General features: G+C 40.4%; 1 protein-coding gene and 1 pseudogene across 1 annotated transcript; both read right to left on the reverse strand.

Moving 5' to 3' along the window:
- Nucleotides 1-529: 529 nt before the first annotated feature.
- On the reverse strand, nt 530-3,166 carry LOC127361338 (protocadherin beta-15-like; annotated as a pseudogene).
- A 2,695-nt stretch (nt 3,167-5,861) lies between these two features.
- LOC127361339 (protocadherin gamma-A12-like) lies at nt 5,862-13,923 on the reverse strand (the record flags this gene model as incomplete). The annotated part of the gene is made up of 4 exons (XM_051395883.1): nt 5,862-6,213; nt 10,834-11,246; nt 11,874-12,125; nt 13,730-13,923. Coding segments are annotated over 4 exons (1,211 nt in total), but the record flags the coding sequence as incomplete, so codon positions are not given.
- Between the last annotated feature and the right edge of the window lie 90 nt (nt 13,924-14,013).

Genomic DNA, 14,013 nt, shown 5'->3' on the forward strand with positions numbered 1-14,013 from the left:
ACAAAATCTAAGTAATACTTAAATTATTGAAACAAATCCGCAAACTGCAACATCATAAAAAAAAGAAGTAAACTATCTCTAACAATGCATCAATAAGTCAAACTGAGTTCAGCACCAAGGACAGAGAAACAAGCAGTTTTCCGTCACTGGAACATAAAAGAGAACAACCAAACGACGAGATGGATTCAAATAGGCAAGTTGTCTATTTGTCTACACTTTAAAATCAACCAAAGCCTTAACAGTAGACATATCAAACACAGCGCATAATCGATTGGTGTGTGGGTAGAGCAAAGGCAGGTTAAAATAACCAATGAAAGTTGCTCTGAAAATTGTTCGACTTATACTAACATATTGGTGAGAACAATGAGAACAAATGTAAAGGTTGTGATATTTAAACGGTAAATTCTAATTATTTTATTAGATTGAAACACAAACAACTGTATCGATAATAGCTTAAATCTAAATTACTTAGCCAAAATCAGGACTTTTTAACAACTTTTGAAACTATTAAAAGATTATTGAACCACCACAGAAAGAACATCAAACTGAAAAGGGTCAAAGAAAAAGAACAAAATGGCTTCTTCAGGATGATGAACACAAGTTCAGTGACATGAAATGTGTTCCTACCTCAGGAGAACCATCACTGTCTCCAAATACGTCAGCAAAGTCACTTGGACTTTTCCTCAGAGTCTGGTCAGCAGGCAGTGTGTTGTCATTGTAAGATGTCACGAACTTAAAGTCACTGGTTCTAGATCCTGTTGTCAGATATGCGTCATAATTGTAAGCGCTGCGTAAAGTTCCTGTGCCGTCAACATCTGCGTAATTAGGGAGGAAGATAAGCGCTGGGGATGGCACTGCTCCATCAAACAACAGTCTGGGCTTTCTCCTGCGACAAAACCTCACACCCAGAATGATGATGATGAAGGTCAGAAAAAAGGTGGACACAGAAACCAGCGCGATGATCAGATAAGAGGTCAGTTTGGAATTCTTCTCATCATAAGAAATATCCTTCAGTTCTGGCACCTCAGCCAAGTTATCAGAAATAAGTAAATACATGGAACAGGTGGCAGAGAGAGGGCTGTCCGTTATCTTTCACTGACACAATAAGGTTCTGTTTCATGCTGTCTGATTCAGAAATGTCCCGCTGTGTCCTGATCTCTCCGCTGTGGAGACCAATAGTGAAAAGTCCCGGATCAGTGGATTTGACTATATGATAGGACAGCCAGGCGTTCTGTCCGGAGTCCGCGTCCACTGCTATCACTTTGGACACCAGAGAGCCTCCGTGTGCAGCTTTGGGGACCAGCTCGGTCATGAACGAGTTGCCCTCGGGGCGGGGTACAGTATCTGAGGAGAGTTGTCATTCACATCAGATATAAAGACACTGACGGTCACGTTGCTGCTGAGCGGGGAGAACCGTTGTCTCTGGCCATCACGTGGACTTTAAAACTCCTGAACTTTTCATAATCAAACGACCTCACAGCGTGGATCACCCCCGTGTCTCCGTTAACAGACAGATAGGAGGACACCGGGGCATCGTTCACCTCACCAGCTAACAGAGAATAAATCACTGTACCGTTTTGTCTCCAGTCGGGGGTCTCGAGCAGTAACGGAACATAAAGTGGAGCCAGGTTTGTTATTTTCAGTCACATATGCGCTGTAGGACTGTTCGTCAAACACAGGTGGGTTGTCGTTGATGTCTGCTACAGATAACTGAACAGTTTTAGAGGAGGACAGAGGTGGAGAGCCCTCGTCAGTGGCAGTGATTGTAATGTTGTAATCAGACACTAGTTCACGGTCCAGTTGTCCTGTGGTCACCAGAGAATAATAGTTTTTAATAGAAGGAACCAACTTAAAAGGGACGTTTTTGCTGAATGGAGCAGCGGACCTGTTTGTTAGTCTCAGAGTCTCTATCCTGTACATTAATGATGCCCACTTCTGTACCAGGTGATACATTCTCAGGTATGGGGTTAGACAGTGATTTCAGATATATAACTGGAGCATTGTCATTTTATATCGGTAATCTCAATTATTAAAGTTGCGTATGAAACTAATCCCAAACCATCTTTTGCACTTATTTGCATTTCATAGGATGAAACTTTCTCATAATCAATAGCTCCAGCTACTCGCACCTCTCCCGATTTAGAATCTAAGAAAAAAACGTTGCTATTTTCATCTGTAACATGATCAAATCCATAGGTAATTTCGCTATGTAATCCCTCGTCTGCATCAGTTGCACTCACTGAGATCACCAATGTTTCCAGAGGAGAGTTTTCAGGCAGACTTGCTTTATAGACAGACTCACTAAACACTGGTACATTATCATTAGCATCCAGTACAGTGACGTGTATGACTACAGTACCTGATCTCTGAGGAGAGCCACCATCAAATGCGGTAAGTAACAACATAATCTCTTGTTTGTCCTCTCTGTCTAATTCTTTGTCTAAAACTAATTCGCAATATTTTCGTCCACCTGCTTTTGTGTTTACGTTTAATTTGAAATTGTCATTCTGCTGAAGTGAGTAGCCCTGAACAGAATTTTCTCCGATGTCTCCGTCATGTGCCTCTCCAAGAAGGAAATGTGCACCCTTAGCAGCTGATTCCCGGATTTCAAAATTAAGTGAATCCTCTTTAAACTGCGGTGAATTATCATTAATATCTTGAACGCGGATACTAATACGGTGCAGTTCTAGTGGATTTTCCAGTACGAGTTCCTGTTTCAGAACACATGACGCCTTTTTCCCACAAAGCCCTTCTCTGTCGATCCTGTCTTGTATGATCAAGTCTCCGGTTTTGAGATTAACACCGCTGTAGTGAACATTGTTGTCCTCAGTGTCGATACGAGCTTTGCGAGCAGACAGTCTGCCCGAATCAAGTCCCAGATCCTTAGCGATATTTCCAATTACAGATCCACGTTTCATCTCCTCCGGGATAGAGTAGCTCACGTCTCCATTAACGGGGTGGAGGACACGAGAAATAAAAACAAGGCCGCATAGAAGCGAAAACCTACTGTATCCCATTATAATTCGAGAAAGACCACATCAACGTTACAAACTCTAAACTGGTCAAAATATATCAACGATGCTTTCGTGATTCCCTCCAATTAACAAATATGAACACGTTGCAGTCCTCCACGAAGCGGTTTATGTCAACAGCGATACAATGGCAGAGTGAGGCTTTTAAATTCATTGAGACAGAAGGGTGGAGAATGACCGTGCCTTCTCGTTAGCTGGTACACACTGACACCATGAGTATTTTTTAAGTTATGACAAGGTGATGTAGGATTTTGTTTTTATTTATTTTACATCATTTAAAAGGCAGATCGATAGTGACCAACAGTTGTTGCAAAGTTCAAGGAAAATCGGCTGGTATTTAATTTCTTAACCCTTGTGTGGTGTTCGGGTCTGTGGGACCCGTTTTCATTTTTTATTAAAAGAAAAATGATACAATTAATTAATTTTTTCAAACTGAGACTCACTGACTTTGGCTCATTTTCTGTGAAGAACATATATCAGAATACATATTTAATGACCACACACCATACACCCCCTACACATTTCTATTACATATAAGATGTCCGGGTCCACTGGACCCGGGGGCTAATAGAAGTGTGGAAATTGATGTTCTGTGTACCACACGCACCCACCCACACACCCACACACCCACCCACACACCCACACACACCCACACACACCCCACACACACACACACACACACACACACACACACACACACACACACAGCAGGCCTAGACAGGAGGAGGACAGAGTGTAGGTACACAGAACATCAGAGGGTCAAATGTGCGAGAAAATGAGAGCAGACAGTGTTGACAAACAATGTTGCAATGTGACCTAACAAAGGTAAAGGGCAAATATTAACCATATATATTGTTTATACTGCTTGTAATTGGGATAAGGTAAACATCTGTTCAGTATTTTAACATAAAAGTGTTTGATTGTGAGGCATTAAAAGCCACAAAATGCAACGGGTCCATCAGACCCACAAACACTGGCTGAGTAACAACAATATGAACATTACACAAGGGTTAAATAACAGAATAAGAGTATCAAATACAACAGAAACTTGAAGGGTAAAACTACTATTTGTGGTATTTCTGCTACCTGCTCTGTCAAAGCTAGACTGCGAGTAGTTGATATATATTCTTTTTTTTTTAACAGTGTTGGTTATGGAAGTTTTGTACTAATTGACAACAACATGTGGTCTTTAAAGACATACATTAAAGTTAAAAAACACTTGAGTAGAATGTTTCATTTTGTCAAAAGCATGAGGTGTACGAATGTGTCACTGACGCACATATAGATAATTTAACATATAAAGGACCAACCTAGGAACGCAAAAACTCCATTAGCTACACAGAATAAACACAGGGGGTCAAAATCTTCCTGCTGCTCTCATACCGAGTTCAATTATAGCCTATGTAAATAGTTACACACTTCTGATGAGTATCATCGAGAAGACGCAGTCACAATGACACCAGATAATAAAGACGACATATTCACATACAAACAATAAGCAGGAAATACCTGAATATATAAACAAAATCTAATTAAAAGTACAATTACTGAAACAAACCAGCAAACCGGTAAAAACTGACAACATCAGAAAACAAAGAAGTAAACTATCTCCAACAATGCATCAATACGTCAAACTGAGTTCAGCACCAAGGACAGAGAAACAAGCAGTTTTCCCTGAGTGGAAGATAAAAAAGCAAGAAGCGTTAACGACCAGATGGATTCAAATAGACAAGTTGTCTCTACAATTTAAAATCAACCAAAGCCTTAACAGTACACATATCAAACACAAACACATAATCGATAGTGTGTGGGCAAAAGGCAGGTTAAAACGACCAATAATTGATTAAATGAAAACTCTTCGACTTACACAACAAATTGGTTAGAAAAAAAAGAACAAATGTAAAAGTTGGGATATTTAAACGGTAAATTCTAACGTGAGATTAAACCACCAACAGCTGTATCGATAATAGCTTAAATCTGAATTATTTAGCCAAAATCAGGATTTCTTAACAACTTTTGGAACTATTAAAAGAGTATTTAACCACCACTGAAAAGAATAATGAAATTAAAAAGAGTCCAAAGCAAAAGAAAATAATGGATTCTTCAGGATGATGAACACAAGTTCAGTGACATGAAATGTGTTCCTACCTCAGGAGAACCATCACTGTCTCCAAATACATCAGCAAAGTCACTTGGACTTTCCTCAGAGTCTGCTCAGCAGGCAGTGTGTTGTCATTGTAAGATGTCACGAACTTAAAGTCACTGGTTCTAGATCCTGTTGTCAGGTATGCGTCATAATTGTAAGCGCTGCGTAAAGTTCCTGTGCCGTCAACATCTGCGTAATTAGGAGGAAGATAAGCGCTGGGGATGGCAACTGCTCCATCAAACAACAGCCTGGGCTTTCTCCTGCGACAAAACCTCACACCCAGAATGATGATGATGAAGGTCAGAAAAAGGTGGACACAGAAACCAGCGCGATGATCAGATAAGAGGTCAGTTTGGAATTCTTCTCATCATAAGAAATATCCTTCAGTTCTGGCACCTCAGCCAAGTTATCAGAAATAAGTAAATACATGGAGCAAGTGGCAGAGAGAGAGGGCTGTCCGTTATCTTTCACTGACACAATAAGGTTCTGTTTCATGCTGTCTGATTCAGAAATGTCCCGCTGTGTCCTGATCTCTCCGCTGTGGAGACCAATAGTGAAAAGTCCCGGATCAGTGGATTTGACTATATGATAGGACAGCCAGGCGTTCTGTCCGGAGTCCGCGTCCACTGCTATCACTTTGGACACCAGAGAGCCTCCGTGTGCAGCTTTGGGGACCAGCTCGGTCATGAACGAGTTGCCCTCGGGGCGGGGTACAGTATCTGAGGAGAGTTGTCATTCACATCAGATATAAAGACACTGACGGTCACGTTGCTGCTGAGTGGAGGAGAACCGTTGTCTCTGGCCATCACGTGGACTTTAAAACTCCTGAACTGTTCATAATCAAACGACCTCACAGCGTGGATCACCCCCGTGTCTCCGTTAACAGACAGATAGGAGGACACAGGGGCACCGTTCACCTCACCAGCTAACAGAGAATAAATCACTGTACCGTTTTGTCTCCAGTCGGGGTCTCGAGCAGTAACGGAACATAAAGTGGAGCCAGGTTTGTTATTTTCAGTCACATATGCGCTGTAGGTCTGTTCCTCAAACACAGGTGGGTTGTCGTTGATGTCTGCTAAAGATAACTGAACAGTTTTAGAGGAGGACAGAGGTGGAGAGCCCTCGTCAGTGGCAGTGATTGTAATGTTGTAATCAGACACTAGTTCACGGTCCAGTTGTCCTGTGGTCACCAGAGAATAATAGTTTTTAATAGAAGGAACCAACTTAAAAGGGGCGTTTTGCTGAATGGAGCAGCGGACCTGTTGGTTATTCTCAGAATCTGCATCTTGCACATTAATGATGCCCACCTCTGTACCAGGTGACACATTCTCCGGTACTGGATTTGCCAGAGATTTCACATAGATTACAGGTATGTTGTCATTGACATCTGTGACATCAAGTGTTACCTTTGTGTATGACGATAATCCTAAACCATCTTTAGCTTTAATGCGCAAATCATAGGTTGTAACACTTTCAAAGTCAATCTCACCATTTACTTTTATTTTTCCATTTTTACGGTCAATACTAAAAACTTTCTTCACATCTTCTGAAACATGTCCAAATTCATAGGTTACATCTCCATTGACTCCCTCATCTGCATCAGTTGCACTCACTGTGACTACCACAGTGTCTAAAGGAGAGTTTTCAGGCAGACGGGCTTTATAAACGGCCTGACTAAACACTGGGGCGTTATCATTAGCATCCAGCACAGTGACGTGTATGACTACAGTACCTGATCTCTGAGGAGAGCCACCATCTAAAGCTGTAAGGAGCAGATTGATCTCTTGCTGTTTTTCACGATCAAGCTCTTTATCAAGAACAAGCTCTATTGTGTTTCCATTAGAAGCCAAAATGAAATGTTCATTCTTCTTCAGGCTGTATTGTTGAACTGAATTTTGTCCTACATCCGCATCGTGGGCCTCCTCTATCACAAAACGAGCTCCCCTGACTGCAGACTCTTGAATTTCTATATTAATCGATTCTTCCTTAAATTGTGGGGAATTATCATTAATATCTTGAATGTGAAGACTGAACGGATGCAGCTCCAGAGGATTTTCCAGTACAAGATCGCGTTTTATGACACAGGACAGCTTTTTCGCCACAAAGCCCCTCTCGGTCGATCCTGTCTGCAACAATTAAATCTCCGGTACTGAGACTGATATCACAGTAACGCTTGCGATTCCCTGTGGCATCAACACGGGCATTTCTAGCAGACAGTTTACTCGAGTCCAGGTTAAGATCCTTCGCTATATTCCCAATAACAGATCCGCGCTTCATTTCCTCCTGAAAGGAATAGCTCACGTCCCCATTCACGGTTTGCCACATCAGAAAGAAAACGAAGCAGTTCCGTTTGAGCGCCATCACGGCAACGCGTGTGTTACAGAAAAAGGGTTCTCTTGTAGTTTACAAATTCAATAAGTATTCTACAGTTCAGTCAAAAGAAAATCGACCGCACTCCTCAGCTATTCCTGCTGCACCAAACTACCAACAGCAACTGAAACATTAGCATTTTATTGATCTATATCGAGAGGGTGGAGTAGAAATGTTTCACATAGACAGGCGAATAGCGACACCGTGAGTGGAAAGATGAAATGACAAACTGTACATATACTGTTATTATTACTTTTACTATTACTACTATTATTATTATTATTATTATTATTATTATTATTATTATCATCACTATTATTATTATTATTATTATTAGCAGTAGTAGTAGAAGAAATGTAATAACAATTACACTACTACTGCAAGAAGAATCCTACATTTATAGAGGAAGTATATTAATCAGTTTAAAATTGTATGCACCATCATAACCTAATACAGGCTATGGGTCAAGGGAAAAGTTTGTATTATACTTATTTATACTCATAGATGAGTTGCAGTCATTAATTTGAAACAACGAAGTTGGTTTCCAATACAATGTTATATGCCACGTCTGCCCCTGAAATATTATCATTCAGCCATTGTAAAGTAAGTCTCTAACAAATAAAACCTATGATATAATCATGCACAGGATAAATATTTGAATAAAATTCATTCTTACACTTTATTGAGATGCAAAGACAGCGACTGTTGAATCCAAACAAAATATATCTACTGAAAAGTGCAAAGGCATGATCAAACCCAAACAAAGTGAATGTCCTGTAAAGAACCATTCCATGCAACCATAGATAGATAGATATGAATAGGTGAGACAATATATTTATGTTTGAGAAGGCAAAATCTCTCTCAATCCTATTAGAAGTAACATAAACCACAATAGAACCATTATTTCTTAAGACTCAAAAGGTCCAATTTAGAAACCCCCCACAACCACTCAAAAGCGTTCTGAACGCTGTATTTGACGTTTTTGATTCAACATAAATCTATGTCTTCTGCTTAGATTTTGCCATGATTGTGAAAAAATATCTTTTTCCACAATGAAAAACATATATGTCTTGTAGGAAGCAGTTTCCATACCGTGATCATCTTATATGGCTTCCTCATGAGTAAACTGCTAGATCATCATAAACCCCTGTACAAGATTTATTAAACACATATTGAGGAGGCTAGATCCATGCATGGGCAATGAAGAAATATGTTTACGCAACCACTTCTTCAATTGCATCTCATTATTACGAAAAAAGAAAGAAAAAAAAAGAAAGAGAAGGTGAAGTCTTCTTGTACTGCAATTAAACGTATTAGGAAACATTCACACTGTGACTTTAGTAGAAAACATAACACTATTTTCCAGTTTTTCATACATCTGGAGAGACTTCAGAATCTCCAAATGCATCAACAAAGCATGTTAGACTTCTCCTCAGAGTCTGCTCAGCAGGAAGTGTGTTGTCTTTTAAGAAGTCACAAACTTAAAGTCACTGGTTCTAGATCCTGTTGTCAGGTACAGGTACAGTATCATTGAGAATACACAGTCACAAATACACCAGATAACAGAGACGATATATTCACATGCAAACATTAAGCAAGAAATACCTAAATATATCAACTCAATCAACATAATAGTACAATCGCTAAAATAAATCGGCAAACTGGTAAAAAGTGACAACATCATAAAACAAAGAAGTAAACTATCTCTAACAATGCAACAATACGTCAAACTGCGTTCGAGGCACCAAGGACAGAGAAACAAGCAGTTATCCCTTACTGGAAAATAAAAAAGCAACAAGCAACCAGATGGATTCAAAGGACTCTAAATAGACAAGTTCTCTCAAACACAATGTAAAATCAACCAAAGCCTTAACTGTAGACATATAAACACACGCGTATAATCAAATATTATGGGTGGGCAAAAGGAAGGTTAAACGACCAATGAAAGATGCATTGAAAATTGTTCGACTTATACGGACATATTGGTAAGAGAAAGAGGGCAAATGTAAAGGTTGTGATATCTAAACGGTAAATTCTAATTTGAGGATTGAATCACCAACAACTGTATCGAGAATATTTTTAAATCTCAACACTTAAGCCGACATCAGGACTTCTTAACAACCGTTGGACCTATTAAAGAGTATATAACCACCATCAAAAAGAACATCACACTGAAAAGGGTCAAATGGGAAAAAAAATGGCTTCTTCAGGATGATGAACACAAGTTCAGTGATATGAAATGTGTTCCTACCTGAGAGAACCATCACTGTCTCCAAAGTCAGCAAAGTCACTTGGACTTTTCCTCAGAGTCTGGTCAGCAGGCAGTGTGTTGTCATTGTAAGATGTCACGAACTTAAAGTCACTGGTTCTAGATCCTGTTGTCAGGTATGCGTCATAATTGTAAGCGCTGCGTAAAGTTCCTGTGCCGTCAACATCTGCGTAATTAGGAGGGAGATAAGCGCTGGGGATGGCAACTGCTCCATCAAACAACAGTCTGGGCTTTCTCCTGCGACAAAACCTCACACCCAGGATGATGATGATGATGAAGGTCAGAAAAAAGGTGGACACAGACACCAGCGCGATGATCAGATAAGAGGTCAATTTGGAATTCTTCTCATCATAAGAAATATCCTTCAGTTCTGGCACCTCAGCCAAGTTATCAGAAATAAGTAAATACATGGAACAAGTGGCAGAGAGAGGGCTGTCCGTTATCTTTCACTGACACAATAAGGTTCTGTTTCATGCTGTCTGATTCGGAAATGTCCTTTTGTGTCCTGATCTCTCCACTGTGGAGACCAATAGTTAAAAGTCCCTGATCAGTGGATTTGACTATATGATAAGACAGCCAGGCGTTCTGTCCGGAGTCCGCGTCCACCGCTATCACTTTGGACACCAGAGAGCCTCCGTGTGCAGCTTTGGGGACCAGCTCGGTCATGAACGAGGTTGCCCTCGGGGGCGGGGTACAGTATCTGAGGAGAGTTGTCATTCACATCAGATATGAAGACACTGACGGTCACGTTGCTGCTGAGCGGAGGGAGAACCGTTGTCTCTGGCCATCAGGTGGACTTTAAAACTCCTGAACTGTTCATAATCAAACGACCTCACAGCGTGGATCACCCCCGTATCTCCGTTAACAGACAGATAGGAGGACACCGGGGCACCGTTCACCTCCCGGCTAACAGAGAATAAATCACTGTACCGTTTTGTCTCCAGTCGGGGTCTCGAGCAGTAACGGAACATAAAGTGGAGCCAGGTTTGTTGTTTTCAGTCACATATGCGCTGTAGGACTGTTCCTCAAACACAGGTGGGTTGTCGTTGATGTCTGCTACAGATAACTGAACAGTTTTAGAGGAGGACAGAGGTGGAGAGCCCTCGTCAGTGGCAGTGATTGTAATGTTGTAATCAGACACTAGTTCACGGTCCAGTTGTCCTGTGGTCACCAGAGAATAATAGTTTTTAATAGAAGGAACCAACTTAAAAGGGACGTTTTGCTGAATGGAGCAGCGGACCTGTCTGTTAGTCTCAGAGTCTCTATCCTGTACATTAATGATGCCCACCTCTGTACCAGGTGATACATTCTCAGGTATAAGGTTAGACAGTGATTTCAGATATATAACTGGAGCATTATCATTTATGTCTGTAATTTCAATTATTAAAGTTGCATATGACACCAATCCAAGACCATCTTTAGCACTGATCTGAATTTCATGGACGATTCTTTTTCATAATCAATAGACCCGGCCACTTTACCTCTCTCCTGTTTTAGGGTTCAGGAGAACATTTGATTTTCATCTGAAACATGGTCAAATCCATAGGTAATTTCACCATTCACTCCCTCGTCTGCATCAGTTGCACTCACTGTGATCACCAATGTATCCAGAGGAGAGTTTTCAGGCAGACTTGCTTTATAGATAGACTGACTAAACCCTGGTACATTATCATTAGCATCCAAGTACAGTGACGTGTATGACTACAGTACCTGATCTCTGAGGAGAGCCACCATCAAATGCGTTAAGCAATAACATAATCTCTTGTTTGTCCTCTCTGTCTAATTCTTTGTCTAAAACTAATTCGCCGTATTTTCGTCCACCTGCTTTTGTGTTTACGTTTAATTTGAAATTATCATTCTGCTGAAGCGAGTAGCCCTGAACAGCATTTTCTCCTATATCTGCGTCATGCGCTTCATCCAAGGAGAAAACGTGCACCCTTAACAGCCGATTCCCGAATTTCAAATTTAAGTGAATCCTCTTTAAACTGCGGTGATTATCATTCATATCTTGAACGCGGATACTAATACGGTGCAATTCTAGTGGATTTTCCAGTACGAGTTCCTGTTTCAGAACACATGACGCCTTTTTCCCACAAAGCCCTTCTCTGTCGATCCTCTCTTGCACGATCAAGTCTCCGGTGTTGATATTTACGCCGCAGTACTTAACGCTGTTGTCCTCAGTGTCGATACGAGCCTTGCGAGCAGACAGTCTGCCCGAGTCAAGTCCCACATCCTTAGCGATATTTCCAATTACAGATCCACGTTTCATCTCCTCCGGGATAGAGTAGGTCACGTCTCCATAGACGGGCTGGAGGACAAGGAAATAAAAGCAAGGCCGCAGTGAAGCGCAAACCCTACTGTATCCCATTATAATGCGGGAAAGACCACATCCACGTTACAAACTCTAAGCTGGTCAAAATATATCAACGATGCTTTCGCTGATTCCCTCAATTAACAAATATGAACACGTTGCTGTCCTCCACGAAGCGGTTTATGTCAACAGCGATACAATGGCAGAGTGAGGCTTTAAATTCATTGTGAAAGAAGGGTGGAGAATGACCGTGCCTTCTCGTTGGCTGGTCACTCACTGACACCATGAGTATTTCTTAAGTTATGACAAGGTGATGTAGGATTTTGTTTTTATTTATTTTACATAATTTAAAGGCAGATCGATAGTGACCAACAGTTGTGGCAAAGTTCAAGGACATTGGGCTGGTCTTTAGTATTTCCTAAATAACAGAATAAGAGTATCAAATACAAGAGAAACTGTAAGGATAAAAGTACTATGTCTGGTATTTCTGCTACCTGCTCTGTCAAAACTAGACTGCGAGTAGTTGATATATTCCTTTTCTTGTACAGTGTTGGTTATGGAAGTTTGTACTAATGGGCAACATCATGTGGTCTTTAAAGACATACATTAAAGTTAAAGAAACACTTGAATTACATGTGTCATTTTTAAAAGTGTGAAGGTTTTATAAAAGCCTTCGTGTCATATTAATTTAAACGTCTTACAGATTTTTCACTGACGCACAAATACAGTATATGATTTTTTCATCTAGAGGATTAAAACTATGAATCGCGAAACTCCACTAGCTACATAGAATAAACACAGAGGGTCAAATTCGTCTCTGTGCTCGTCACCGAGTTTATTTATAGGCTATGTTAATGGTGAACACTTCTGGACAGTATTATCGAGAAGACGCAGTCAGAATGACACCAGATAATAGAGACGACATATTCAAATGCAAACAATGAGCAGGGAAATACCTAAGCTTTCCACAAAATCTAAGTAATACTTAAATTATTGAAACAAATCCGCAAACTGCAACATCATAAAACAAAAGAAGTAAACTATCTCCTAACAATGCATCAATAAGTCAAACTGAGTTCAGCACCAAGGACAGAGAAACAAGCAGTTTTTCCGTCACTGGAACATAAAAAGAGAACAAGCAAACGACGAGATGGATTCAAATAGACAAATTGTCTATTTGTCTACACTTTAAAATCAACCAAAGCCTTAACAGTAGACATATCAAACACAGCGCATAATCGATTGGTGTGTGTGGGTGGGAGCAAAGGAAGGTTAAAATGACCAATGAAAGTTGCTCTAAAAATTGTTCTACTTATACTAACATATTGGTGAGAACAATGAGAACAAATGTGAAGTTGTGATATTTAAACGGTAAATTCTAATTATTTTATTAGATTGAAACACCAACAACCCATATCGATGATAGCTTAAATCTAAAATTACTTAGTCAAAATCAGGACTTTTTAACAACTTTTGAAACTATTAAAAGATTATTGAACCACCACAGAAAGAACATCAAACTGAAAAGGGTCAAAGAAAAGAACAAAATGGCTTCTTCAGGATGATGAACACAAGTTCAGTGACATGAAATGTGTTCCTACCTCAGGAGAACCATCACTGTCTCCAAATACGTCAGCCGGGAAGTCCTTGGACTTTTCATAGGTCTGGTCAGCTGGCTTGTTGTGGTGCCATAAGTGTAAGGATATCACGAACTTAAAGTCACTGGTTCTAGATCCTGTTGTCAGGTATGCGTCATAATTATTAGCGCTGCGTAAAGTTCCTGTGCCGTCAACATCTGCGTAATTAGGAGGAGATAAGCGCTGGGGATGGCGGCAACTGCTCCATCAAACAACAGTCTGGGCTTTCTCTTTGCGACAAAACCTCA

The sequence above is a fragment of the Dicentrarchus labrax genome, unplaced genomic scaffold, assembly GCF_905237075.1.
Source record: "Dicentrarchus labrax unplaced genomic scaffold, dlabrax2021, whole genome shotgun sequence".
NCBI lineage: Eukaryota > Metazoa > Chordata > Actinopteri > Moronidae > Dicentrarchus > Dicentrarchus labrax.